Below are 27,377 nucleotides of genomic sequence, written 5' to 3' on the forward strand. Positions count from 1 at the left end.
AAACATTGGCAAGAACATATATAGGTGAATTATTCAAGTTATTAAATATTGTACTGTCATCAACAAAGCAGCTAATGGAGCCATTTTGATGTTGCCATAGAAACAAATATTTTCTGTGTCTGAGGAAGTAGATTAGAGTCTTCAAGTTGTCATCTCATAATTACAATAATTCTTACATACGTGGATGCAGCATAAGTGTGTGTGTCAACTGCCATCCGCCTTCGAATCTCCACAGTATCAGTGTAATAATGTGAAGTTACAGTGGCGCTGACCACCTCATGATTGTGACTTAGTGTTGTAGTGAATAATTTTTGTACCTTTTGTAAAATGATTTTCTGTTTTGTATTTATTAGATGTTCTTTTTGTTGGGAGATTCACGGAGTAACTAATATAAATGCACATTAAACACACTGACATATGTTGACTGGCATTCATTAATACTATAATACAGCAGAGTATTATACATATAAATTAATTTTCCAAATATACTTATACATACATTATATGAGAGATAGTTGTGGCAGCGGGGGAGTGGTCGAGCATCCGTCCGGAGAGAGAGTGCGGTAAGGGCGCTCACACCTGAGCTAGATTATGTCTAACACCAGTCTCTAATTCCAGTGAGCATGGGGAGAGTGGCATATAAACGGCCACACCACCAGCAGAGAGGGGGAGAGTCTGGCACAGGGTCTGGCACAGGGGAGCCTACAGTGCTCGTGGAAGCTAATGAGTTTGAGTGAGAAACATCTCTAGGAATTCATCAGTCTATTGATTTATTTATTTTTATTTTTGAGAGAGAGAGATGAAGGCTATTCCATGGATACTGTTTTGAAAGAAGAAATTAAAGTGGATCTAGCCAGGATAGAGAGAGAAGTAGACGGCCCAAATGCACAACAACAAAAAGACAAGTACCCCAAAGTCTCGTTTGAGAAACAGACCCCTAAACCAGCAGTTTCAATGACCAGTACATGGCAAACACCAGTTTCATCTGCAACAGTGAAAAAGCTCTGGGATGTTGGCATTTTAGGCAGACGTTCAAAGAAATCACCACATCCGAAACAGTCAAATATGAAGAAAAAGGTAGAATGTACCAATTTCAACCAACAATAAGAAATAAGCATCCTGTGAATAAAATGATCATTTTCTTTCACAAATAAAAAAAACGATTCATAGTGACAAACTTCTGAATGGTAGTGTATATTAGGCATCACAAAGTTTAGGAGCGGAGCTGATTTTTTTAATGCCACACACATGCAACGTAATGAGATCATGACAACCTCGAATACTACTGTTTGCAACTTTTATCATAGCACAATGCCTACAGTTTTACAAAAAAATGTTTAAATACATGCAGTATTCAGGTATTAAAACTTACTGGATAGATCAGGGTCGCATACAATGTCGCAAACAGTACGTGAAAAGTTTGCATTCACGCATGCTTTTAGTTTTTGAGCGAATACTGCCCACATTTCCTTGTGCAACAGAAGAGGAGCTTGCAACGTTCTCTTGCAATTTGTTTTTCAGTAACAGAAAAGCAAAGAGGAATGCAAAGATTTGAGCTGAATTTTTATTATGCGAGAAGTCGCCAAGATATCCTCGACTGTAGAGTGACATAAGACTAGCCCATCTAGGAAATCGGTTACCTGGAACAACTGTCAATTATACAAAAATATTAGACCACAGTGTGCTGCAAATGTCACAATTATTCCTGAGAAATGTTCAATAATGAATTTTAAGATACTTCTAGATAACAGTATGAGACAATGGGGTTCGTGGAAACAAGATGCAAATGAATGACACAAGTATGCCCAAATACTGTCGCACTAATGGTCTCACAGAGTTTCAGTCTGTACAAAGGACTGATATACAATATGTAACAACTTTGAAACATGTTTCAGCATGTTAAACTGCATTTTGCAAAGTAATAAAAATGACAAATTACAAAAAAATAACAATTTTCTTCCAGTAGTTAAACAGGATCACTAATGGCAAAACGGGTACTAAAAAGTAAACAATTTGAAATCATTGAGAAACTAAAATGGAATAGTTCACCCAAAAATGAAACTCTTGTCATCATGTACTCAACTTACTCATGTCGCAACAATGATCATGAGGGTGAGTAGGCAACTTTTAATTGTGCCTTTGTGTCCTTTTTGAAGCTCGAAATCTCAGGCATGCTCCGATCAGTTTATACGGAGCATCAGACCAGCAGTCTCTCAATGGCCATCTGTACAGACTGGATCTGAGGCTTGAGCTGCGAGCCCTCTTTAATGGTGACTGAGGTAGCGATGACAGGCCTGGACACCCCGCACGCACGGCCCAAGGCCTGCTTGGAGCGCACGAACACGTATGGGACGTTCTTGTCCTCACACAACAGAGGCAGATGCAGGATGATCTCCAGTGGTTCAGCGTCTGCAGCCATCACGATGAACTCTGCGATCCCACGATTCAGAGTTTTAGTGGCTGAAACAAAACGCAAATAAAGGCAAACATTTTAGTTAGCCGTGTGTTTTCAGAAAATAAAATGGGGTTAATTTTGATATCATGTTGACTTCAAATATTTAATCATTCTACTATAATTTCGTCATCTCACAAAGCCAGATGTTCGATTTGCAGCATAAAATCTGATTAGTTGTGCTATTTTCCCTTTTTTTTTTTTGTATATAAACATAGGCTAGACAGATGCCTTTGACCGCTGCACCATGGCCAGCTGCTTTTTTCAGTGTCTTGTGCAAGAGCGTTACTTTTTTAGATGCCGTGTGAGGTAAAATTACGGCATGTCTCGAGACAGCTGCATTCTCTTACAGACCATTTCAAGATGGTTTAAGGAAGTGACAGCTTTTTGTTCCTTGAACATTTCCTGCTAGTTGTCGAACTCCAAATGGGATAAATCACCCTCTGAAGGGCACTTTGAAAGGAGAACAATCATGATAGTCATGCTGTAAGATTGCTTCAAACTGAATTTCCAATAAAAATGACTTAAAAAGTGAGTTCTGAATGACACTAATTTTTGAGCCCCACACCTTTGAGCCTTTCAAAGCTCTCACAGTGAATGGTAAATGTCATTATATTAAATTGTGGACCATGTTGTTTGGTGGCTGGATGCTCTCTGGATGCCTTGAACTAACAGAAATTAAAGTGTTTAGATCTCAGAGAAATCAAAGACAAATGGACGCATGAACCACTTCAGTGAAGCGAGACAGCTGCATACGTGCAGTACTAACAAATGTAGCACACGTCTTATCTCTGATAGGTGAACAATGTATGCCAACTAATTTTAAGTTTGATAGGTAGAGCTCTAAAAGTGACTATAGATCAATCCCATTATAATGAATGAAGCTGTGCAAGTCATTTACATTTTAGTCATTTAGCAGATGCTTTTATCCAGAAGAAAGTGACAAGAATTTTAATAAAAAAATAAAAAAAAATATATATTTTTTTTTTAAAAAACAATCCTTGCCTTGCCCGCAGGTCACGCAGACAGCTTTACTGAACGGCTTCATTTATTACAATACAAGAGATCCAATATTCAAGATATCTCCACTGAGGAAACGTCGTGCAGCGTCTCGCTTTTGTAACGCAAGAACGCGTTCGGTCTGAACGGCCCCTAAGGGATGAGTTTTAAAAAGCTTTTTAAACTTAAAAACAAAAACAAAGTTTAAAAAGGAGTTCAGATTAGAAGTGTGGAAAAGCCTGTCTCAAGATCACTGAACTGTCTTTTGAAGCCCATTTTCTTTTTTACTTGTACTCAAGATTTGAGAACATGAATTGGCAAAAAATCTTTTGATTTTATAATTTTATGCACTTCAGTTTAATATGGAATGCCCTTTTGTTTTGTTTTTGCAACAATACAATATAACAAGGTGCTGTTTGGTTTATATATACACTGGAGGCCAAAAGTTTGGAATGATGAACAGATTTTGCCGTTTCGGAAGGAAATTGGTACTTTAATTCACCAAAGTGGCATTCAACTGATCACAACGTATAGTCAGGACATTACTGATGTAAAAAACAGCACCATCACTATTTGAAAAAATAATTTGATCAAATCTAGACAGGCCCCATTTCCAGCAGCCATCACTCCAACACCTTATCCTTGAGTAATCATGCTAAATTGCTAATTTGGTACTAGAAAATCACTTGCCATTATATCAAACACAGCTGAAAGCTATTTGGTTCATTAAATGAAGATTAACATTGTCTTTGTGTTTGTTTTAGAGTTGTCACAGTATGCAATAGACTGGCATGTCTTAAGGTCAATATTAGGTCAAAAATGGCAAAAAAGAAACTGCTTTCTCTAGAAACTCATCAGTCAATCATTGTTTTGAGGAATGAAGGCTATACCATGCTTGAAACTGCCAAAAAACTGAAGATTTCCTACAAAGGTGTACACTACAGTCTTCAAAGACAAAGGACAACTGGCTCTAACAAGGACAGAAAGAGATGTGGAAGGCCAGATGTACAACTAAACAAGAGGATAAGTACATCAGAGTCTCTAGTTTGAGAAATAGACGCCTCACATGTCCTCAGCTGACAGCTTCATTGAATTCTACCCGCTCAACACCAGTTTCATGTACAACAGTAAAGAGAAGACTCAGGGGTGCAGGCCTTATGGGAAGAATTGCCACTTTTGAAACAGAAAAACAAAAAGAAAAGCTTAGAGTGGACAAAGAAACACAGACATTGGACAACAGATAATTGGAAAAGAGTGTTATGGATCTTAACCCCATTGAGCTTTTGTGGGATCAGCTAGACTGTAAGGTGCGTGAGAAGTGCCCGACAAGACAGCCACATCTATGGCAAGTGCTACAGGAAGTGTGGGGTGAAATGTCACCTGAGTATCTGGACAAACTGACAGCTAGAATGCCAAGGATCTGTAAAGCTGTCATTGCTGCACGTGGAGGATTTTTTGATGAGAAATCTTTGAAGTAGTTTAAGAAGTTCTGAACATTTTTTTCAAATTGAAATAGTAATTTTTCACATTATTAATGTCCTGACTATACATTGTGATCAGCTGAATGGCACTTGGTGAATAAAAGTACCAATTTCTTTCCAAAAGAGCAAAAACTGTACATTATTCCAAACTTTTGGCCGCCAGTGTACGTTGCAACCTCTTGTAGATTGCCGAGATAATGCAGATTTAAAAATCTGGTGATCACTTCTATTTTGTGGTGTTTTTCCCCCAAACTGGAATAATGTCTTTACAGTTTGAATAGAACTCAAATTTTGGTAATATTTAAGTAAAAAAAAAGGAATATAGCTTCTCAGCCCTGTTGTGGATATCTAGTTTATTTGCTTTGGTCTCAAACAAAACTGAATATCCTTTATCTTTTTGAAGCTGCAAACATCACATACTTTGTAAACTCACGTGTTCTTCCACAAAAGCTCTCATACGATCAACCTAGTACCTTATAAACACAATTGTTTCCTGGCAGAATACAAACCTTCACAGGTTCTCCTCAATTACACACAATACAATCTACAGTTATAATTATTAGAATATTTAACTACCTTCATTGGCCCCTTTTCTCAGTTGTTTGTAATTGGACGCTTGTTGCACCAGGTCCAGGATGGTTTTGGTGAGGGTGGCATCAGCCAGAGGATAAGCTTTGGGATTCACATCTGATTCAGCCTGTAAGAAATTAGTGTGCATCAATCAAACCACATACAGACCATGTGCATGTACTCTTGAACACGTGCCTCCCAACACTGCGGCTAACTAGAGTTAGGGCATAGAAACAGGGCTCTCGAAACTGATCAGAGCATGTGAAGCCCTACATGGAGACTAGTTTGAAGACTTTAAACAATGTTTTACAAGATCAAGGGCTGCTTGTGTCACACGTGGTAACTGGCCTAACCCACTGCACCATTTAACACCATGATTAAATGTTTCTTCAGAGAAAAATAAGCGTGTAACCCCAGCAGGACACTAGAAAACAGCGGCACGTGTTTGAGCTGTGAACAGATATGAAAGCACACATTAAACATTTGATATCTTCATGCACGTGCACGGTTACCATTGCTTCAAGCTGTGATTGAGAGCTCTGTGGCGATGCGCGCGGTCCTCTCGGCGTGTGCTTCACGGTGAAGACAACCGAGAGCTTCAGGCGGGATTCAATACTTTCGTACAGTGAATGTTGGATCAATGCGTGCTGTCGGAGTGTGACGTCATCAAAACAAGACTGCTGAAAAAAGTTTTTAATGCTTTTATTTTGAATTTAGAAACAGTAAAGGGATGCACAGCCAGATATCTACAAATATGGTATAAGTAATAAGAATAGTATGGGTAGTACATGCCATTCCGCATTCTTGTCTCTAGTGACAGTCTACTAGCGTGTTACGACAGTAAGTCACCGTTTACGGATACCATACAAATGAAAGGGCATGATTATTATAATTTGTGATTGATTACGAATAAATTATTTATTTATTTTTATTGAAATTGTACAAATGTATATTTTCTTCACAAAAGCGTCCTGAATATGTAATTATCATTATCATTAATATTAAACACGAATGACGCGCCAGTGTTTCCATATATGGAGTGTCGCTGAGGAGCGCTGGATTGTGGGAAGGACGTCAGGTCGGCCATATCTGTCTTTCACAGCGGCTGAAGTAGAACGCAGGAGCCATGAAAACATTTAGAGGTTTCAGTCATCTCTCTGTGAGTCCTCACACTCTCACTCTGCACTACTTAATGTCGGCGTCTTTCACGTGCATTAAACATGTGTCATTGCAGCGGAGCGGGCGACTGTCATTTGCATTAACGAGCCGGTGTAAACTTCACTCTCACTGCAGAAAAAAACATCTAATAAACATTTGAACATCCATATGCATCATTCAGACTCATGTTCTTGGCGATCATATTGTTCTTCCAGTGTGTGTGAATGTCTCAGCTGCTGTCGTGTTTTTATGATGAAGTCACGGCACATTAATACTGTAAAGTGAAAGACTCGGCAAACTGACCTAGTGAACAGAAAGGATTTTTTAAAGGGATAGTTCACCCACAAATGAAAATGTTCTCATAATTTACTCACACTCATGTCATCCCAGATGTGTATGACTTTCTTCTGCTGAACACAAATGAAGATTTCTAGAAGAATATCTCAGCTCTGTAGGTCCATACAATGCAAGTGAATGGTGACCAGAACTTTGACGCTCCAAAAAGCACATAAAGGCAGCATAAAAGTAATCAGTAAGACTCCAGTGGTTTAATCCATGTCTTCAGAAGTGATATGATAAGAGTGGGTGAGAAATAGATCAATATTTAAGTCCTTTTTTACTGTAGATCTTCACTTTCACATTCTTCTGCTTGTGTTTTGGTGATTTGCATTCTTTGTAAATATCGCCACCTACTGGACAGGAGGAGAATTTATAGTAAAAAAAAAAGGACTTAAATATTGATCTCTTTCTCACCCACACCTATCAAATTACTTGTGAAGACATGGATTAAACCACAGTACACATGATGTCGACAGTCATGAAAAACCTGTAAAATATCAGGGAATATTCAAATAATAATTTCTATTCATGGAAATCTCTATAGTGGATATTATTTCACTAGACACCATTTATTTACTTTATTTTTTTTTCTTCCACAGAGACAATGTTACGCTGCTGCTGCGAAGAGCGAGGCGTTGACTGAAACTCTGGGCACCTGAAAACCTACAGCAGCACCCGTCCTCACGCCTCAGGATGTCCAGGTAATGAAAAAGCCTGTCTGCTATAATTCTCAATGGGGTTCAGATGAGATGATGAGGTGCACACATTATTTTTCCTAATGATTAATGCCGTGTTTTATTGCTGTGTGGTTTAATTGTCCAAACTTCTTAGTGGTCTTCTCATCATCTCTCTGGAGAACTACTCGTTTCTAAGGTCACTGTGTTTGTGAAAGCAGGCAGTCGCTATGAGAGTGCGGAAAATCTGGGTGTAACTCACATGCTGCGATTAGCAGGCAATCTGGTACATACTGAGCGAATCAAAATACTTTTACTTGAGTATGTAAAAGTCCACCTGCCCTGATCATTTTAAACTAGATTTTTCTGCTTAAACACTTTTAATCTACTGAGCAAAAAATGGCTGTTTGGTCGAAATGATGGTTTTTCTAATTACATTTTTACTTAAATATGTATGTATGTATATATTGAATGTTGTCTGTTTAGATAGTTACCTCTTGATAAGTGAAATAATTTGTCATTTGTGCTGTGTTTCAGACAACTAAAGGTGAATCAGCCTTTAGGATTTGAACATATTGAAGATTTTATTTATTTAACCCTATAATGCCGTATGTATCGAATATGATACACAACATTTGACGGCTCCTGTCTCACTCTGTATGGTATGTAAGTTTCACATGTTTATGGCACTATCTAGTGATTATTTGTAAAAAAGAAAAAAATAGAAAAGTGGTTTCAATGTTTATAGCGATCCATTTAAAATGGCGTCAGTCTTCCGCAAAAAATTACTCTTATGTTGGAATAAATGATAGCTTATTTTAATAAAGTAAAAGTAACAGTAATGATTATATTGTTACTGATATTTTAAAATGAGTATTTACTGAATATAAGCAACTTGTGCTTGGTTAAAATGTTGTATATTATTTTATTGAAAAAGCCAGTTGAAACAGGCTTTTGAGGGATATCTCTCAATCACCATTACATGCCCACTATAATTTTTTTTTTTTAAATCACAGAGCTTTGAAAATTCTGACATATATGTTTTATAAGATATATTTAAAGTGTGAACTAATATTTTTGTGTATTTTCATATATGCAGCCTGCTCTGTCATTATAAAGATCTCATTATTTTACATTACAAGCTATGATGAAAAAAGTTTTACAATTTCCCTTTTTTAAATGTCAATATAGTGTTCGATGCTTAAAATACATATGAAAAAAAAATGGTTTATTTAATTTGTATTATTCATATTGTATTTGATATGCTGAATTTAACTGTGATACATTTCAATCCATATTTAAAGACCAAAGAGAGGACGTTGTCATGGCCAATCTCTCAAAAATTTGGAATCTCTGAAAAGCCCAGGGAATCCTCTGATAATACCACTGTAGCAGGTGTGTGCTAAGAAAAACTTAAATAACAAATGTCCTACATAAAAATTAATTGCTGGACCTTTAAAGCCTCACGTATCAAACAAAATACATAACAAAAAAAAAAAAAAAACATTTGCATTTGTTTTTACAATTTCTTTTTACAGTTTGTTTAACGGTATTAAAAACAGTTTAATGTCAAAAAGAATTTCTTTCATATGTCAGCCTTTACAGGGTTAAAATACTCCTTTAAATGTCTGCATTTGTGCAGTGTCATCGATAATGGTTTTTTTTTGTTTTTTTTAAATCCATGAACTGTGGGCTCGTGAGCCTCAAGCAAGAAAAACTTTTGTTCAGTTATATCTGTTTAGTTGGTTGTAAGCTGAACAGAAAGTTTATCAAGCGCAGAAACTTTGCTGGGTGAAAAAAAAATTAATGTAATCATGTGTAACAGTAAAACAGTCACTTAAGTCCAATTTGCAACAGGAATTTCTTCAGAATGTAGAGTCTTTGTGACACCTGCCCTAAAAACAAGCAAGAGCATGTGTTTCCAGCACGTTTACATTAAAATAAAACAGTAATAAATAAATGTACTCTATATTATATTAAATATATTTATTATATGGCTCTCTGATATATTTATATATAGATATAAATATATCTATTATACTTGATTCTGATTGGTCAGTGGCACCTTCTAGTGGTCTAATGTTTCTAAGTAACAACCACACAGCCACGTATCAGACCGCTCATCCAGGTATTTGCGAGCCATCTTAACAACTTCTTGGATCACTGTGCGATCTCCACAACTCTAATTAATGTTTCATGTGCATTTATTTATTTGGCAAGTTGTCTTGTAATAAGATGCATAATGAACAGTCAGACGTTCATTAATTACACAATAAACACCAGCAGAAGAAACCAGAGGTGGATTTCAGCTGTTCAGCGATTACTTTCTTGTCACATAATTACATAATTTCAATGCAAATCAATATTTTATATTCACATATTTATTTATTTAGTATCCATGTAATAAGCGGGATAATGTACAGTCAGCCAGTTTTTATCACAAAATAAAACCCTTTAGGCTGATACAAGACCTCTCCGCTTCGTGTCGAGGTCCTGATCACCCTTTAGGGTTGTATTTTGCGATAACAACTGGCTGACTGTACATTATCAAAATATTTATAATGATAAAGTGCTAAGCATTGCTAGCATGTTTTAGCTTGTTGCTAGGGTTCTCTTGCTAGATGCTAGGTGTTTCTACTGTGTTTCTACTATGTTCTAAAAAGTTGTTAGCATGTTTTTGTTAGTTGCTAGCATGTTTTAGCATTATGTTAGGGTGTTCTGATTAGATGTTAGGCATTGCTAGCATGTTTTCGCTAGTTGCTTGGTCTTGCTAACATGTTTTAACTGGTTGCCTGGGTGCTCTTGCTAGATGCTAGGTGTTGCTACCGTGTTCTGGCAAGTTGCTAGAATGTTTGGGATAGTTTCTAGGGTGTTACTCTAGTTTTATGATGTTGCTTGCATGTTTTAGCTGGTTGCTACGGTGTTTTGGCTAATGTCTAGCCATTGCTAACATATTTTTGCTAGTTTCTTGGCATTGCTAATATGTTTTAGCTAGTTGCTAGGGTGTTCTTGCTAGATGCTAGGCATTGCTGCCATGTTTTGGCAAGTTGCTAGAATGAGCTAGTTTCTAAGGTGTTCCTCTAGTTGCTAGGCATGGCTAGCATGTTTTTGCTAGTTGCTAGCTTCTTGGCATTGCTAGCATCTTTTAGCTGGTGGCTAGCGTGTTTTTGTTAGATGCTAGGTGGTGCTAGAATGTTTTATCTAGTTTCTAGGGGTTTCCTCTAGTTGCTAGGCATGGCTAGCATATTTAGCTGGTTGCAAGGGAGTTTTGGCTCATTTCTAGCCATTGCTTGCATGTTTTTGCTAGTTGCTTGGCATTGCTAGCATGTTTTAGCTGGTTGTTTGAGTGCTCTTGCTAGATGCTAGGAGTTGCTACCATGTTCTGGCAAGTTGCTAGAGTGTTCCTCTAGTTGCTAGGCATTGCTAGCATGTTTTAGCTGGTTACCACTGTGTTTTTGCTAGTTGTTAGGAGGTGCTAGCATACTTAAAAAAAAAAAAAAACTGACCTGAACCCTGTTGGGCTTGGGTCGGGTAGCAGACCTCTAATGTGAATACACCAGATATTGACTACACTGAAGAAACAGTTTCACTACTTGCAAAATGACAGTGAGATCAGTCAGTCCTAATTATTAGATTTGAAAACAACTCAGAATTGTGTTGAGTGTGAACAGAACCTTAGGCCAGGTCCACACTACACCTCTCATCCACACCAGAACTGCGTCTTCCACCACCGAAAATTGAGCATTTTGAAAAAGCTCTTTATAACTACGTGCTTTGGATAAATTGAGTATTCAAACTTAAACAGATTAGTGTGGACATCGACTTGTTATGTTTGTGTTCTTTGCAGTGACTCGGTCATCGAGTACCTGATCAATGTGACCACTGCTCCAGACTTCAGGCCGTGGGAGTTGTCTGATCTCTCACCGAGGGTCAAGATTGACAAGGCTGTGGCAAACCAGAGTCCACAGATAGGTACGTTCACCTTCCTTACACCCTACAAGGTCCAAAATTAACATTAGCAAGCCCCACATTCGAGTACAGATTTGTTTTGGTTAGAAAATAAGTTGGCTGGGACTTTATTAGCAACTGCAACATGTGCATGATTCAAATCAAAGACATACAGTTACAAACCATCCACAAAAAGAATGCGTGCTTCTCCTAACAACTTTTACTTCAGTGGAAAATGTACCATCAGAAGTTTATCTGTGATGCCTAAAGTTTGCTAGTTATTTCTCCAGAACTCCAAAACAAAACAAGCCACAAATGTGTCAGGAATAATATAACAAAGTGTAGTATACATAATGCAAAATATGAGTTAAAATGCTGGTTAATTATCTGAGTTCACCAGCCATTGGCAATAAGTTAATTTTGGATCCTGCCCAAGTATAGTACCAGCTTGGCTCATAATGCATCTTTGATGACCGTCAAGGGTATGATTCTAATGAGATGTGTTTTGTCTGTGCAGGTGTTCTCGAGAAGTTGCATGAAGCTGCTTACAAGAAAGCTCTTTCCAACTCCCTGTACTGTCCAGACTACATGGTGGGCAGAATTAGTGTTGATCATGTAATTGACAGACAGCTTCTCTGAATGATTCAGTCACTTATGTCTAAGAATGAAAGAATTTGTTGCCTTCATTTATTCAAGTCAAACTGTATACAAACACTGATATCTTTTCTTTCTGTTCTCAATCTGAAGCTGCAACAATTCTTGCGAGTCATTACACCAGTGTAAGAATGGCTCTCGTTGGATTAGGTGAGTCTTATGAAAGCGTTTAATATTATGTAATTGTGCTTGCATCTCAGGGCGATATATTTGCAATGATATCACCGACCATATAAAATAAAGCAACATTGTGAAGATCACAGTGATCTTAAAGGAATAGTTCATCCACAATTCTGTCCTCATTTACTCACCCTTATGTCATCTTTCTACTGCGCTACACAAAAGGAAATATTTTAAAGAATGTTGCGATTCCTGATTTCCATACAATGACAGTGGCTTGTGACCCACTTTAAAGCTTAAAAAAGTATCTAAAGGTGTAATAAAGTGGTCCATGTGACTTGTACGTCATATTCTATGTCTTCTGAAGGCATACTATAGGTTGAAATGTAAGTTATTTTACAGTGAAAATTTTGACTTCCGTAATAGTACTCCTTTTGACCTTAATGAGTGAAGCTCTTTCACAATGACTCGAGCTTAAACCTTGCAAAAGCAAAAACAGCGCAAGTTCGTGCGTGAACGGAGCCATTGTGAATGAGCTTCTCTCAAAAGTCTGATTCATCACCACCAGTTGGTTCTTTAGAAATGTCTGTTTTAGTTAATCGATTCCAAATACAGCAATTTAGCACCTGATTCAGCACTCAAATGCTCAAAAAGGTCCCTGAGGGACAATACAGATGTAAAAATGTTTTATATATTTTGTTATAAATGTTGTTGTTTATTCCTAAGTGTTATGTTGATAGTGGGCGATTCCAGCCTCGCTGTCCTTTTCTGCATATCGCGGCACCGTTTTGTAGGCCGTTCTGCGTAACGCGGTGGCGCATTTCAGCTTATCGTGGCCCATTCTCTGCACCAGAACAATGTAGAGATTCTGGTTTCATTTATTTGACTCAGGGAAGCAAGGAGCCTTTTGAGTATCACCTTGCTAACTGCCTAGTAATCAGATGGGGTTACCCTAGCAACCAAGTAACAAATCACATATCTCTGCACCAGAACATCGTAGAGATTTCCGGTTTCGTTCATTTGACTCAGGGTAGCAAGGAGCCTTTTGAGTATCACCTTGCTAACTGCCTAGCAACTGGATGGGGTTACAGCCACAGTCCACTTCAGTGCGCAGTCCTCCACAGCTCCCACACAGCCAGAGTTGGTGCTGGATTCAACTGCTGTTGTTCTCCTGTTGGTTTTTTAAAGGTGAGACGGAAGTTATAAATGTATTGTTGACTTCAGAAACGTTATAATTTCATAATAAATTATAATAAATTAATTTTAACAATAAAGACATTCCAATAAGGTGAGTTCTACTCTGACAGGACAGTCTCTGACAGGGGCATCTGTTTTTTTGAGGAACTTTTTACTTCATAATGTATTAATGACATTTCAAAAAGAAAATAGATATATTTTTTTATAAGTAAAAAAAGAAAAAGAGCAATCCTGTCAGAAACTGCTCTTTTTTTCACTCCCTGACAGGATAGTTCATTTTTTGAGGTAAATCTATACTTCACAAGAAATTTTATCAATGACTTTAAATAAATAAACTCCATGAGTAAATACATTTTTGTGAAGTATGAAGTAAAAAAATGAGAGTAATCCTGTCAGAGTGTGGAGTAAAAAAAAAAAAAGAGCAACTTGTTGTTGTGACAATGACATACCGAGACCTATAGTTTCATTAGTTTCCAACAGGACTATCCTTCAAAATGTATTGATAATTTTATTTTTCATAATCAACGTTTCTTATTCTGTATTCCAAGTATTCTGTATATTTTCTCTTACCCTCAGGATGGCAACACAAAGCCCCTACAGTTGCCCGGCACCAATTCGCTGCAAGTGTGTAGCAAATAGAACCACACAAAAGTAGAAGCTTTTCAAATAAAAAGTGTAAGTGCCCTAAGCGATGGTACAAATGTTTATATCACAACAAAAAATGACAGAGAGCCCGAATTTAAGGAAGGGGCCACCTACTTCCTTAAAAATATCACCCTTAGGACATGCTATGGCCACCAGAATTTGTATTTTGGCCGCACTTCCACAAAATTCAGGGCAGCACCAATCACCCTTACTGAAAGTGTGGAAAAGGCTGCAAAGGAGGCCATTTGTCCACCATCTCTTTGTGTCACAGGAGAGGAGGAAGACATATTCGCCAGGGGTGACTGTTTGACTCTACAAGGGCAAGTAGAAAAAGTGAGTTATTTCAATTACATCACTGAATATCTTGAAGTCAACAACAGTTATTCTGGTTATCTGAATGCATTTCTCTGTAGCTAAAGGGATGAAAATTAAGATGAAAAATCTGTCATTTACTCACCCTCATGTTGTTCCAAACTAGTGTTGGGCGATCTTCTCCATAGATCGTCCTGTCGTCAGCCTGTGAGATCGCCAATACACGATATTATTGCATGGGGGGCGGGGCAATAGTTTACTTATTTGCTCATTTATTTACTTATTTATCTACTTGTTTATTTACTCATTATGATTTAATTATTTACTTTTATTATCACGGGAAATGACGCGCGGAAAATGAGGATCATTGTCCATTTTGCGAGCAAAGATGGAGCTGGTGATAAAGAAAAATGTCACGTCGTCTATTTGGCAATATTTTGGTTTTAAACCAGATGCAAAAGTCGAGCCCGTGGATATCACATATTATATTTCAGAGGATTGGAAACTGGAGGTCTCGAAACAACATTCATCCCGGAGAACCACACTGTAGAAGTACTGGCTGAGGGACTGACAGAGGTCATGCACAATTGGGACATAGTAGAGAGTAAAATTTCATGCATCACTACTGACAATGGGGCCAATATTGTTGCGGCCATACGAGGGCTCAAATAATTTGTGAATATAGGTCTATCACCTTGCAATTCAATTTTGATGTGGGATGTAGTTTTGTAGTGTTTTTAGAACATTTTCAATGAGGAGCAATCGTCATTTTTATAATCTTCACACGCACGTGTCGGTGTCGCAAGTGTCGGTTATATGCGGTGATGTCGATGTGAAACTATGGCAGGGCAAATTAATTGTAATATTAATTTTATTTTAATAATAGCCTAATAATAATACATTTAATAAATTAATGAGAAAATGAGCTAAATTTCATCTTCATATCGTCAAAGGCATCAGCTGTTGGCGATATCTCTGACTATCGTCGATCCCCGATATCACCGTCTATCGGCACAACCCTATTCCAAACCCGCATGACTTTCTTCTACAGAACACAAAAAGATAATACAATGAATATCAGGTTGGGTGAATTCAGTACAATGGTAGTGCACTGTGACTCACTTTAACACTTAGTAAAGTACTAAAGGGTGTCAGCAAAAAAATACATGGCGCTCACTGATCATTTTCTAAGTGCTCAATCAGTTCTTGTGAAAAATAACCGCATTTTAAGCTGATTTTAAATGCCCTGCTGTGTGCCATTCAGCACAAATCAGTCCAGCAGTTTCACTGCATTCATCTCTACAGTTATTTTCATTCCTGCAGTGGCTCCAATAACAATTAACAAATCCTGAAGTCCTTTGTGTGAAGATCTTAATTGCTGAAGCCACTGTAATGAGTGCTAAAACATCTTAATTGATAACTGAGAATCTTCACAGACATGTCACAGATGAGTTTAAGTTTTCCCAACTGCTACAAACTATAACACAATATTTAGATGACTTAAAAGGAATAGCTCAGCCATTATTTCAAACTCCAAATATCTAAACACATTCCTCAACCTTGGTGAGAGTCACCCAGTCTGTACAATTTTGGATGTCTCCCTTTTTTAACACACAGATAGGTGATTGAGCTGAATTGGGTGTGTCAGATCAAGGAAACATGCAAAACCAGCAATGTAGGGGGACTGAGAAACAATGTGGTAGTGATCCACAGACAAATACAGTATCAGTGTTGTTATTGTATTTATAGTACTTACCTGTAACACAGTGTAACCTTTTAGCTGTCATTTTACAGATACAACCAGTGAGGATGACATACGTCCAGGGCAGCCCTTGTTCCCATCCTGGACCTCTCCTTGAGATGTGGCCAAAAGCTGCTGGAGATTTCCCTCTGGAGGGATGAGGCTTTGTGTGAGCGCTACCTCTACACTAGTTTTCCTTCTGGAAAACGGAAGAGGAAAATTAAATTCCTCAAGCTTCTCAACTGTGAAGGTACACAAATATAATACAAAACACATTAGCTGCCTCACACATTAGCCTTATTCAGCCTAACATTAACTTAACAGCACCACAATCGATTTAAATAGGCGTAATAGCATTAACAGTTCTCGTTGCTGGTAACGTGATGACTGTGGCATGAGCATGGACTCGCCAGCCAGCAGAAACAACTTACACTACATTTATGCATTTGGCAAAGTAACTAACATCACATTTAAGGCATCCATTTGACTCTATGTAAGTTCACACATTCCCTAGAAATCGAACCCACAATCTTTCCATTGCTAGCGGAATTGCTATAATTCTGCAATATTGAATTTTTCATGTAATTAATAGGGTGCAGTGTTGCTGAGATATATCAATGGGCTCATACATTCATTGTGATTTTAAGGGGATGTAAACCTGAGTGCAAAATGTATTTTTGTTCAAATCCAGACTGCTGAAAGGAAGGTGGAGACAGAAGCTGTGGAGATTGTTGGCGTCTCCGAAGAAGATGGCAGCCTCACTCTCCTCTGCAGCACCTTCGAGGAATTCACTGTCCCGGCCACCCTCTACCAGGGCAGTGTGGACAGCTTGATCGAGCAACTGCCAACAAAAATACAAATTAAACGCATAGACAAACGTGTGCTCGACATATAAATAAATGTTTATAATTTGTAGTAGTAGTTCAGTTAGTTTATTAATTGGTAGTTTACATTTAATGTTCATTTTCTGTTCATGTTTTGAAATTGTTCTTATTCTTTTGTTGTGTTTGTTTAATGTTGGAGCATGTAAATGTATTTGTTTCTATACGTTTTAAATTTATAAATGATTTGTATTCAAAAAGTTAGTCTGATGTTTTTACACACATATACATTTAAAAGTTACCTCAGTAATTAGTCATGTCCAACTGTGGAGCACATGCGCATATTAGTACCAACTTCCTTAACCTTTCAAAGAGGAAGAAACGAAAGCCTTCGTTTATGTTCTGTATATTTTTCATAATCAAGATTCATAAGTATTCTGTGTATTTTTCTCTTACCCTCAGGGGGGCAACAGAACATTACCACTGTGTTAACATACTATGCTGTAGTGTACTTACCTGTGACTGTAATTTTCCTCTAGGAAGTGAGGATGACAAAGGCCCAAGGTAACCAGGTTCCCTGAGATGTACAAGTAGGTATCTCTGCAGAACGCTAGCGGGTGTTCCACAATCATCTGGGCATTGTTAAACCACAATGGGTGGTTTTCAACCACTTTACCCGATTTCTCTAACACACTGGGGTGGGCCTTTATGATTTAAGGAAGTCAGGTAAAGTGGTTGACAAATGCCCACTGATTGGGAAACGGCCTTTTTGTTCTGCAGAGATACCTACTGGAGATTTCCCGTTAGAGGGATGAGGCTTTGGGTGACTTTATAGAGCAGATATGAACGACTCTGAAAATACAACATCTTTACTTCTATTGACACATATCGGTTACCGATGCCACTGCAATATATTAGCAGAAAATTAATAAACGTGATCTCAACTGCTTTTTTTAAAACACTGATAAAAGTGATAAAACTGACAATAAATTATATGACTGGAGTCATCATTTCACGTGACTGGACATACTATTTTTTTTATTTATTTTTTAAAGTACTAATTCCTTTAAACCATTTCATTGATGGAAACTCTGTCTTAAATAATATTAAAAGTTAACAATAATAACAATAGATTAAACAATAACATAAATACCTCCCTCAATTTGCTTTGTTTAGGATCAGACTGGAGAGATTATTCAAAAAACGTCCACTCGACAATGTTAGAGCTGTGATAAAATAAAGAAAACTGATCAAATCTCTGTTGTTTGCAGTAGGGATGCACCGATACCACTTTTTCTCTTCCGATCCGATATCTGAAATCTCAGTATCGACCGATCCGATACCAGTGTTGTTTTTTTCATAATCAGTTTAGAATATCTATACCTCACTGAGTGATACTAACTATATGTAAAGAAACACAAACCTTTAACTACACATTATTTCAGTGTAAATGAACAAACTATTAAGAAAAACGTTAACTAGTCTACTGGATAATACTGCAGCAAAATTAACAGTAACCCAGTCTAAGTGTTCAGTAGAAAAGAAGGCAGTTTTTTTTTTCTTTCTCTCTCTCTCTCTCTCTCTCTCTCCAGGAAGTCCTGTATGTGTCTGTCTGTAGGCAAGTTCACTGTAGTTTAATAATTTGCATTGTCAAATGCAACTCCGGTGCTGTTCTAAATGCATATTATAAGTGAACAGAACATTTGAGCATCTACATCTGAGATGTTGTTCGTGAGTAGCGCTCAAATACTGGACCGCGTGAAGGCTAAAAATAGCAGTGTGTGTGTGTGTGTGTGTGTGTGTGTGTGTGTAAACAGAGCAGTGCCATTCACTAACGCGCTGCTGCTGCGCGTGCATTTTCTATATTTACTTTTAATCACAGCCGTTTGTGATTCACAGAGCTACCACACATCTTCAAGTGGCTTTTAATAAAATGTGCCATATGAGTCATATGAACTACATTAATAGTGTTTCTATGGTTCTTTTATGTCATTTTTTGAGCTTGACAGGAACGAACATGACTAACACACAGTATCGGATTTGGATTGGGCTCGTCGGACCCGAACGTATAAAAACGTCAGTATCGGAGCCGATACCGATCCATGTATCGGATCGGTGCATCCCTAGTTTGCAGCTGAGTTAGCATTGACAGTAAAATTTAAATTTGCACGTGTTTCAGCAACCAGCAGTGCTATCAAATTCTCATGGTTCTGCCACGTGCTAGACTTAGCACCTTTTGCATTTTGCCAAAGGACACAAAAGCTCTCATTTATTTTCCATTGTAACGTAATATCCTGATCAAATAACTTAATAAACGGTCCGGACTTTTATACATACACTATATTGCCAAAAGTATTCGCTCATCTGCCTTTAGACGCATATGAACTTAAGTGACATCCCATTCTTAATCCATAGGGTTTAATATGATGTCGGCCTACCCTTTGCAGCTATAACAGCTTCAACTCTTCTGGGAAAGCTTTCCACAAGGTTTAGGAGTGTGTTTATGGGAATTTTTGACCATTCTTCCAGAAGTGCATTTGTGAGGTCAGACACTGATGTTGGACGAGAAGACCTGGCTCACAGTCTTCGCTCTAATTCATCCCAAAGGTGCTCTATCGGGTTGAGGTCAGGACTCTGTGCAGGCCAGTCAAGTTCTTCCACACCAAACTCGCTCATCCATGTCTTTATGGACCTTGCTTTGTGCACTGGTGCGCAGTCATGTTGGAACAGGAAGGGGCCATCCCCAAACTGTTCCCACAAAGTTGGGAGCATGGAATTGTCCAAAATCTCTTGGTATGCTGAAGCATTCAGAGTTCCTTTCACTGGAACTAAGGGGCCAAGCCCAGCTCCTGAAAAACAAACCCCACACCATAATCCCCCCTCCACCAAACTTCACAGTTGGCACAATGCAGTCAGACAAGTACCGTTCTCCTGGCAACCGCCAAACCCAGACTCGTCCATCAGATTGCCAGATGGAGAAGCATGATTCGTCACTCCAGAGAACGCGTCTCCACTGCTCTAGAGTCCAGTGGCGGCGTGCTTTACACCACTGCATCCGACGCTTTGCATTGCACTTGGTGATGTATGGCTTGGATGCAGCTGCTCGGCCATGGAAACCCATTCCATGAAGCTCTCTACGCACTGTTCTTGAGCTAATCTGAAGGCCACATGAACTTTGGAGGTCTGTGGCGATTGACTCTGCAGAAAGTTGGCGATCTCTGCGCACTATGCGCCTCAGCATCCGCTGACCCCGCTCTGTCATTTTACGTGGCCTACCACTTCGTGGCTGAGTTGCTGTCATTCCCAATCGCTTCCACTTTGTTATAATACCACTGACAGTTGACTGTGGAATATTTAGTAGCGAGGAAATTTCACAACTGGACTTGTTGCACAGGTGGCATCCTATCACAGTACCACGCTGGAATTCACTGAGCTCCTGAGAGTGGCCCATTTTTTCACAAATGTTTGTAGAAGCAGTCTGCATGCCTAGGTGCTTCATTTTATACACCTGTCACCATGGAAGTGATTGGAACACCTGAATTCAATTATTTGGATGGGTGAGCGAATACTTTTGGCAATATAGTGTACTTATTAGTTAGAAGCCTGTTTGTAATTCTAAAAGATCATGAGCAACAAAATGCCCGCTTGCCAATTTGTCCAAGGTGACACTCAACAGCATCAGTATCCGCCTACTTTTACGTCATTCGCAATGTTTCATGGGATACGTAGTTCACTCCATATTAAAAAACATTTACATAAAAGTCTTGCGGTGCCTTTTCCCGATTGTCTTTTTTTTTTCTTCGAATCTAACGTTCGATTTAATTCAATTCAAATAGTTTATGGCATGAAAAGTAAAGATGTACAAAATTATCTATCTATTTATCTATCTGTCTGTCTGTCTGTCTATCTATCAATCTGATAGACTGAATGGTCTTATAATCTTTACACTTTGAACATTTAAAACTACTAAAACTTGTAACTACTTCAAACTTAAAACCTTCAAACTTCAAGCTTTTACAACTACTTCAAACTTTCAGGCTAGGCTTCTCAAGCCAACATCAAAGTCGGAATTGATATTTGTGACAACAGCACTTACATGATGAGGGGAAACCATCCAAAACACTTTGAAACCTGCAGACTTTTAACTCTGAGACATCGGTATGTTATCCATCAAGGCTGCATGATACATTTAAATAAGCTGTGTGAACAAAAAAAAAAAACAGCCTACTTTTATTATTTTAAAATAGATTTTTACTGTATTTCATTTCATTTTAGTGCATAAAATATTTTACATCTACTTTGTAATAATGGCTGTTTAGCCAGAATTATTATATTCTGATTGGAAAGAAATGCCCTTTTAAGTAATTACAAAACAAATATATGAATAGCTAGGTTGTGTCTGGAACAGACTGAAAAATATTGACTTTTGTTTTAGCTGTATCGTCCCGGTTTGTAAATAATAAATGTTTATTATTTCATGACAGAAGTATGTAAATTCTGGTTTATAATATATTTTATAATATTACTTTGGTATGCACTGTTGTGGTGTAATGTAGATGTAAATGTGTGTGTTTGTGTAGGGCTCAGTCACTCCGCTCTGAAGTAGGTGAGCGAGCAGTTCTTCAGTGCTCATATAGGGGCCGGAGCACCCAACGACTTAAGCTGTTTACCGTGGTGGCGAGTACACATCTAGAAGAAGACCGATATATCGGTTTTATCAATTAATCAATGCCAATAGTTGCTTTTTGGAGCTATCGGTTATAGGCAAAAATATATGCCGATAGTTGCCATTATTTATTTTAAAAAATTATAATTTGGGAGGGCGCTGAAGGATTCTACAGTTATAACGGTTTAGTTCTACAGTATAACAGCAGCCTCTAGAGGTGAAATAAAAACACTGACACTTTGTGGGGATTTACTTAGGGCCCTATGATTTCCGTGTTGCCGAAAACACAGAGGCATTCACGGAATCTAGTCATAAAATCACAATTAACTATAGAATGTGGAATGTCATGGAAATTGACGTATTTGGGGTAAAATGAATGTATAAATGCACAGTTAATCAAATTAAAATCGTGATATGTCCTATTGTGATGATTAAACCACAAAAGGCTGAGATTTAATTTAACAAATACACCGATCAGCCACAACATTAAAACCACCTGCCTAATATTGTGTAGGTCCCCCTCATGCCACCAAAACAGCGCCAACCCGCATCTCAGAATAGCATTCTCACAATTGTACAGAGTGGTTATCTGAACAATCATCCATGCGATTATCTAATCAGCCAGTCGTGTGGCAGCAGTGCAATGCATAAAATCATGCAGATATGGGTCAGGAGCTTCAGTTAATGTTCACATCAACCATCAGAATGGGGAAAAATGTGATCTCAGTGATTTTAATGATTGGCATGCTTGTTGGTGCCAGATGGGCTGGTTTGAGTATTTCTGTAATTGCTGATCTCCTGGGATTTTCACACACAACAGTCTCTACAATTTACTAGAATGGTGCCAAAAAACATCCAGTGAGCAGCAGTTCTGCAGACGGAAACGCCTTGTTGATGAGAGAGGTTAACAGAGAATGGCCAGACTGGTTCGAACTGACAAAGTCTACAGTAACTCAGATAACCGCTCTGTACAATTGTGGTGAGAAGAATAGCATCTCAGAATGCTAACATAAAAGCTCCACTCCTGAAATTGAAAAAAATGTGACAGAACTTTTGCATAGTAAGTAAAATATAATTTTCAATGTAGTAGTAGTAGTGGTAATAATGACAATAATATATCAATAATAATTACGTTATATTTAAGCAATATCTCACAAGCAAGAGTTTAATTTCTGCTTTCATTAACACTGATGCTCTACTGTGCAGCACTGTATTTGACTAAATAATTAAATTCAGAATAGAAGCTCTTCATTTGATAAAAATAATGCAGTGGTATGTTGAAAAGTAATTGTTCTATTTTCATTTTATTAAAAGTCTATAAATTCATTTGATTAGACAAAAAAATGTCATTAAACTTTAAAACCCAGAATTCAGAGAAATAAAACGGAATTTGAAAAAAAAAAAAAAAATGGATTTCATAGGGCTCTAGGATTTACTGTATCTAAACCACTTAATTTGGTAAATATTTAAATACAGAGCATTGTAACGGAGCCATGTCTCCATCATTTCAAAACAAGAGCTCCTTGTGTGTTTTGGGCTGTTTACAGTTAAAAGTCCCACATTATGCACCAAATCGTCATTCTTTCTGATTATTATTGGAATATTGGTTGAATAAACTGCATCTGGGATTTTATTCATTTGGGACTCTTGTAAACTCTGTGTCTCTGCTCATAAATGTAAAAAAAAAAAAGATTTTGGGGTGATATGAAAGGATGAAGTGACTTGGACATATTGATTGTGAATTTGTGATATTCAGCCAGTCACTGATCTCTAGTATTGAAGTGATCTTTGGTTCGTGTGCAGGTGAGATGTGTGTGGAGAGTGGAGTGGGTCTGGCACATGCGCTGGTGGCATGTGAAGCAGCCGTGACGGGCTCCGCAGAGACCAGCGCCTTCAGCGTGCTACAGAGGGTTCTTGGAGCTGGACTGCACGCCAAGAGAGGATCCAACATCACCAGCCAACTCAGCCAGGGCATCGCCAAAGCCACTGCACAGCTGTTCAATGTGAGTTCAGCCCCAGTCATCCTTGATCGCACTTTCTGAAAGTCAGTGGTTTCAAATTCATTTTCCTCACAGGCCACAGCTTTCAGGGCTACTTACTCTGACTCTGGGCTCTTTGGAGTGTACGTCATCTCACAAGCTGACGCGGCCGGAGAGGTGAGCGTGATTTGACCTGGAAAGACACCAGCTTCGTCCTAGCACGTTTGGTTGAAGGAATAGTTCACCCAAAAGTGAAACTTCTCTCTTTTACTCACCCTCATGTTGTTCATGTTGTTTTCATTTTCAGCTCTGATCTGGTTCAGTCAGAGCTGACAGTGAGGGAGTGATTGATGACATCATTGATCTCTGCAGGTGATCAGTGCAGCCGTGGCAAAGGTGACCGCTGAAGGAAAACTTACAGCAGATGAACTCAGCAGAGCAAAGTGAGTGTAGAATCTGTTAACAGCAGCCTCATCAGCATGTCATAAGACAAAGGCCATGTACAGACTAGGTGTTCAGGTTCAGTACACACTACGTGGATTTAATATAAATTCGGATTTTACGACATGAATCCCGTTCTGAACACAGAAATGTTGGCTTTTTACAGGATTCATGTCGTAAAATTCTAATCGATATTAAATCCACACAGTGTGTACTGAACCTGAACTGAACAGCTAGTTGTTAATGCAGTGACAGCAACCTCTTTCAGAGAAGCACTCTGAAAAATGAAATGGGAAAGTTGTTTCATTTTGAAAGTAGAAAGGGCCAAATACATTTTTTCTGCCTTTAGAGTAACTGTCAACATTCTCCCAACTTGTGTTGGCAGATGAAAGGTCAGGTGAATGAAGGGTCTGGTGTTGTGTGTTTCAGGAACCAGCTGTTGGCTGATTATCTGATGTCTTTGGAGAGTTCGGAGTGTTTTCTGGAGGAGTTGGGTGTTCAGGTGCTGAGCAGTGGAGCGGACAGCTCACCAGAGTCTGTGACGCAGAGCATCGACGCTGTGACCTCCAGTGATGTTGTCAATGGAAGTCACATTGTTGTTAAACGGGTCATATCAGGAGGAATCAAATGTATCTTTTGAAATGAGAATACATTGTACAATAAAAACATCAACTTCATTCCCAGTGAAAAAATAATAATAATTCATGACCGTCTACATTTATATGTCAACAGCTTAGCATGATTAGTCAGTGCAAGATAATGAAGTAAGATACTATTTGATTAAATGTCACAAATACTTGTCAGGAAATGTCTGGCTCATGTTTGATAAAATCCCAGATGCAGTTTATTAGGGATGGGACGTTATGGTTATCTCACAATTCGGTTCGATATATGTATGGTATGCGGTTTTCAATTCAATATAATAACACTTAAATGACAAAGTATGGCAGAAAATGAATATGTTTGAGCAAAATGCATGTTATAATTTCTCATCAGAATAAAGTTCTTTTAATACACAATGTAAATCTTCAAAGTTTAAATAATAAGAGTTTCTCATTTACCTTACACTATCAGAAAAGATCACAAACAAATGAGCCTTCAATAATAATGGGCTACATTCAGGCTGATCAGGTGCAGAACAAGCAATAGAACTGAACAAAACCTGTCCTGAAAAAGTATGTGAAAGTGTATATTTATATTTTAATCATTTGTTTGTCATCATTATTATAATCACATTTTCACTTTTTAAAAATATAAAAATTCTACATTCTATCAATTGATATTATATCATGAAATTGTATATATATATATATATATATATATATATATATATATATATATATATATATATATATATATATATATAATTATTATTTATAAAACTGTTTGAAATAATGTGTACAATTTACAAGTTATAACATTGCTAAAATGGTACTGTCACTTTAAGAGTTCAACGACACAGCTGTTCCATTTTATTTAATGTAAGAGTAGTCTCGCTTTCTTAACCACATCTGTGCTGTGTGAATAAAATTAATATTTCTATTACTTTTTTACTTGACCATAAAGAACAAAAAGGATATAAAAAGACACATTATTCAATGAAAGTTGAGTGCAGGATTTCATTACGCAGAAGAAATGTTTTAATCTCAAGCACTTTTCAATAAAACAAGGCGATTTTCCAGGTGTTCCAGTGCTTACATTTGTTAAAGCTAAATTCAGGCACTTTAAGCACTTAAGGACCTTGTGTGAACAGTGTAAAAAAAAAAGAAAAAAGAAAAGAAGTGCATTAGTGCATTAATCAAGCGATAGAAAGATATGACGTTTGACGGGTCATTTCATTTATGTGCACATGGTCAGAAAACAAAGTTTCAAATTAGAAATGTCAAGTTTTGCCTCAATATGGTTTGTCATCTTTTTTGGTTTGCAATATATCAAAATTCGATATTTCGTCCCATCTCTACAGTTTATGCAGTTTGTTCAACCAAAATCCCAATAATAACCAGAAACAATGATGATTTGGTGCATAACTTGGGACTTTTAATTATAAACAAGCCCAAAACACACACGGGGACTCTTATTTTGAAATGATGGAGATTTGGCCCAGTACAATGCTTCACAATATATGAAGTTGCAGTCATGGTGTATGTTTTGCATAAAGTCACAGCATTCTTTGCATGACCTCGCTTCAATTTTAAACACTTTATTATCTAATTAAAATAAAAAAATGTGCATTGAAGTAAGGATTAAAATATGTTTGAATATTGTCAATGATGAAAGATTTAGATATAGCGAATCCCCACGAGGTGTCAGTACTGTTTTTAAAATCCTCCAGCGCCGGTTACAGAGGAATATGGAGGAATAAACCAAATAAACTAAAACAGAAAACTATCTGCACTGATATTTGCTAATAACCAATAGTTCCAAAAAGCAACTATCGGCACCGATATATCGGTCTACCTCTAGTTTCAATATGTGTCTTTTAGACAAACATGGAAAAAGTGAAAAAATAATATATGCATAGTAAATATAGGTCTTGTATGTACAGTTTGAACTAAAGCAATGAGCCTCAAGACGCCATTCAATACAGCCATGTTACTCTTAGAGGTGTTCGCCGCAAAGCTGAAACCCCTTTAACCATGATAAATCTCTGTAATGCACAGCCTCAACTGGTTTATTGCTTTTCTGAAACGGCGATGCTAAGCAAAGTAGCAATGTTTCTCTGCAGAAGTCTGCTGACAAAAATCTGATCTACTATACCCACACTTTATGCAAAGTTCACTTCCGTGATGATGAAAATATCGGGCAATAAGGTTTTGCTGCACTTGACGTGGCTCACAAAGTCGAAAGCTTTTCTGTGCTGCGTTTTCTTTGTTGTCAGCACTACTTTTACAGAGGATTACTTTGTGTGCAACATCAGAATGTGACTGCTAACATTTAATTTCATTTGATTTATATATTCCATTCATTTATTAGAGTAGTCTTACTATCCTTGCTCAGGAAGTAAAAATTTTGTGAAATTTGACAGAAGCACTTCCATCTTTTTTTCTACAGGATGCAAAGAAGTTTGTTGAAAGCAAGAAGAGCATATCAAGTTGTGGACATCTGGCAAACACACCGTTTGTTGATGAATTATGAGAGAAAGTCCTAATCTGAAATGCACAAGTTGTCCAGCTGCTTATT

General features: G+C 37.7%; 2 protein-coding genes and 1 long non-coding RNA gene across 3 annotated transcripts; 2 read left to right on the plus strand and 1 right to left on the minus strand.

Moving 5' to 3' along the window:
* Positions 1–745: 745 nt before the first annotated feature.
* Positions 746–6,178, minus strand: snu13a (SNU13 homolog, small nuclear ribonucleoprotein a (U4/U6.U5)). Its single transcript, XM_051714538.1, has 3 exons — positions 6,015–6,178; positions 5,509–5,629; positions 746–2,460 (listed from the first exon to the last, which is right to left on the minus strand). The coding sequence occupies exons 1-3, from the start codon at positions 6,015–6,017 to the stop codon at positions 2,198–2,200; spliced, it is 387 nt and encodes a 128-aa protein (XP_051570498.1). The 5' UTR covers positions 6,018–6,178; the 3' UTR covers positions 746–2,197.
* A 190-nt stretch (positions 6,179–6,368) lies between these two features.
* Positions 6,369–27,377, plus strand: LOC127450582 (cytochrome b-c1 complex subunit 2, mitochondrial-like). The gene is made up of 10 exons (XM_051714814.1): positions 6,369–6,661; positions 7,599–7,700; positions 11,521–11,645; positions 12,139–12,225; positions 12,369–12,425; positions 23,581–23,780; positions 23,853–23,933; positions 24,129–24,199; positions 24,627–25,372; positions 27,249–27,377. The coding sequence occupies exons 2-9, from the start codon at positions 7,693–7,695 to the stop codon at positions 24,835–24,837; spliced, it is 840 nt and encodes a 279-aa protein (XP_051570774.1). The 5' UTR covers positions 6,369–6,661; positions 7,599–7,692; the 3' UTR covers positions 24,838–25,372; positions 27,249–27,377.
* LOC127450431 (uncharacterized) lies at positions 12,442–18,184 on the plus strand. The gene is made up of 4 exons (XR_007898973.1): positions 12,442–13,583; positions 14,169–14,570; positions 16,344–16,540; positions 16,982–18,184. It is a non-coding gene; the product is annotated as an uncharacterized LOC127450431 (long non-coding RNA).

Source organism: Myxocyprinus asiaticus, chromosome 13, assembly GCF_019703515.2.
Source record: "Myxocyprinus asiaticus isolate MX2 ecotype Aquarium Trade chromosome 13, UBuf_Myxa_2, whole genome shotgun sequence".
NCBI classification, from domain to species: domain Eukaryota; kingdom Metazoa; phylum Chordata; class Actinopteri; order Cypriniformes; family Catostomidae; genus Myxocyprinus; species Myxocyprinus asiaticus.

Excerpts from the sequence above, each read along its gene's own strand:
- snu13a (XM_051714538.1), bottom strand. Across the intron at positions 2,461-5,508 it reads GAGAAAAGGGGCCAATGAAG|CCACTAAAACTCTGAATCGT; the intron begins GTAGTTAAATAT and ends GTTTTGTTTCAG.
- LOC127450582 (XM_051714814.1), top strand. Across the intron at positions 11,646-12,138 it reads AAACCAGAGTCCACAGATAG|GTGTTCTCGAGAAGTTGCAT; the intron begins GTACGTTCACCT and ends TTGTCTGTGCAG. Across the intron at positions 12,426-23,580 it reads AATGGCTCTCGTTGGATTAG|GTGAGATGTGTGTGGAGAGT; the intron begins GTGAGTCTTATG and ends GTTCGTGTGCAG.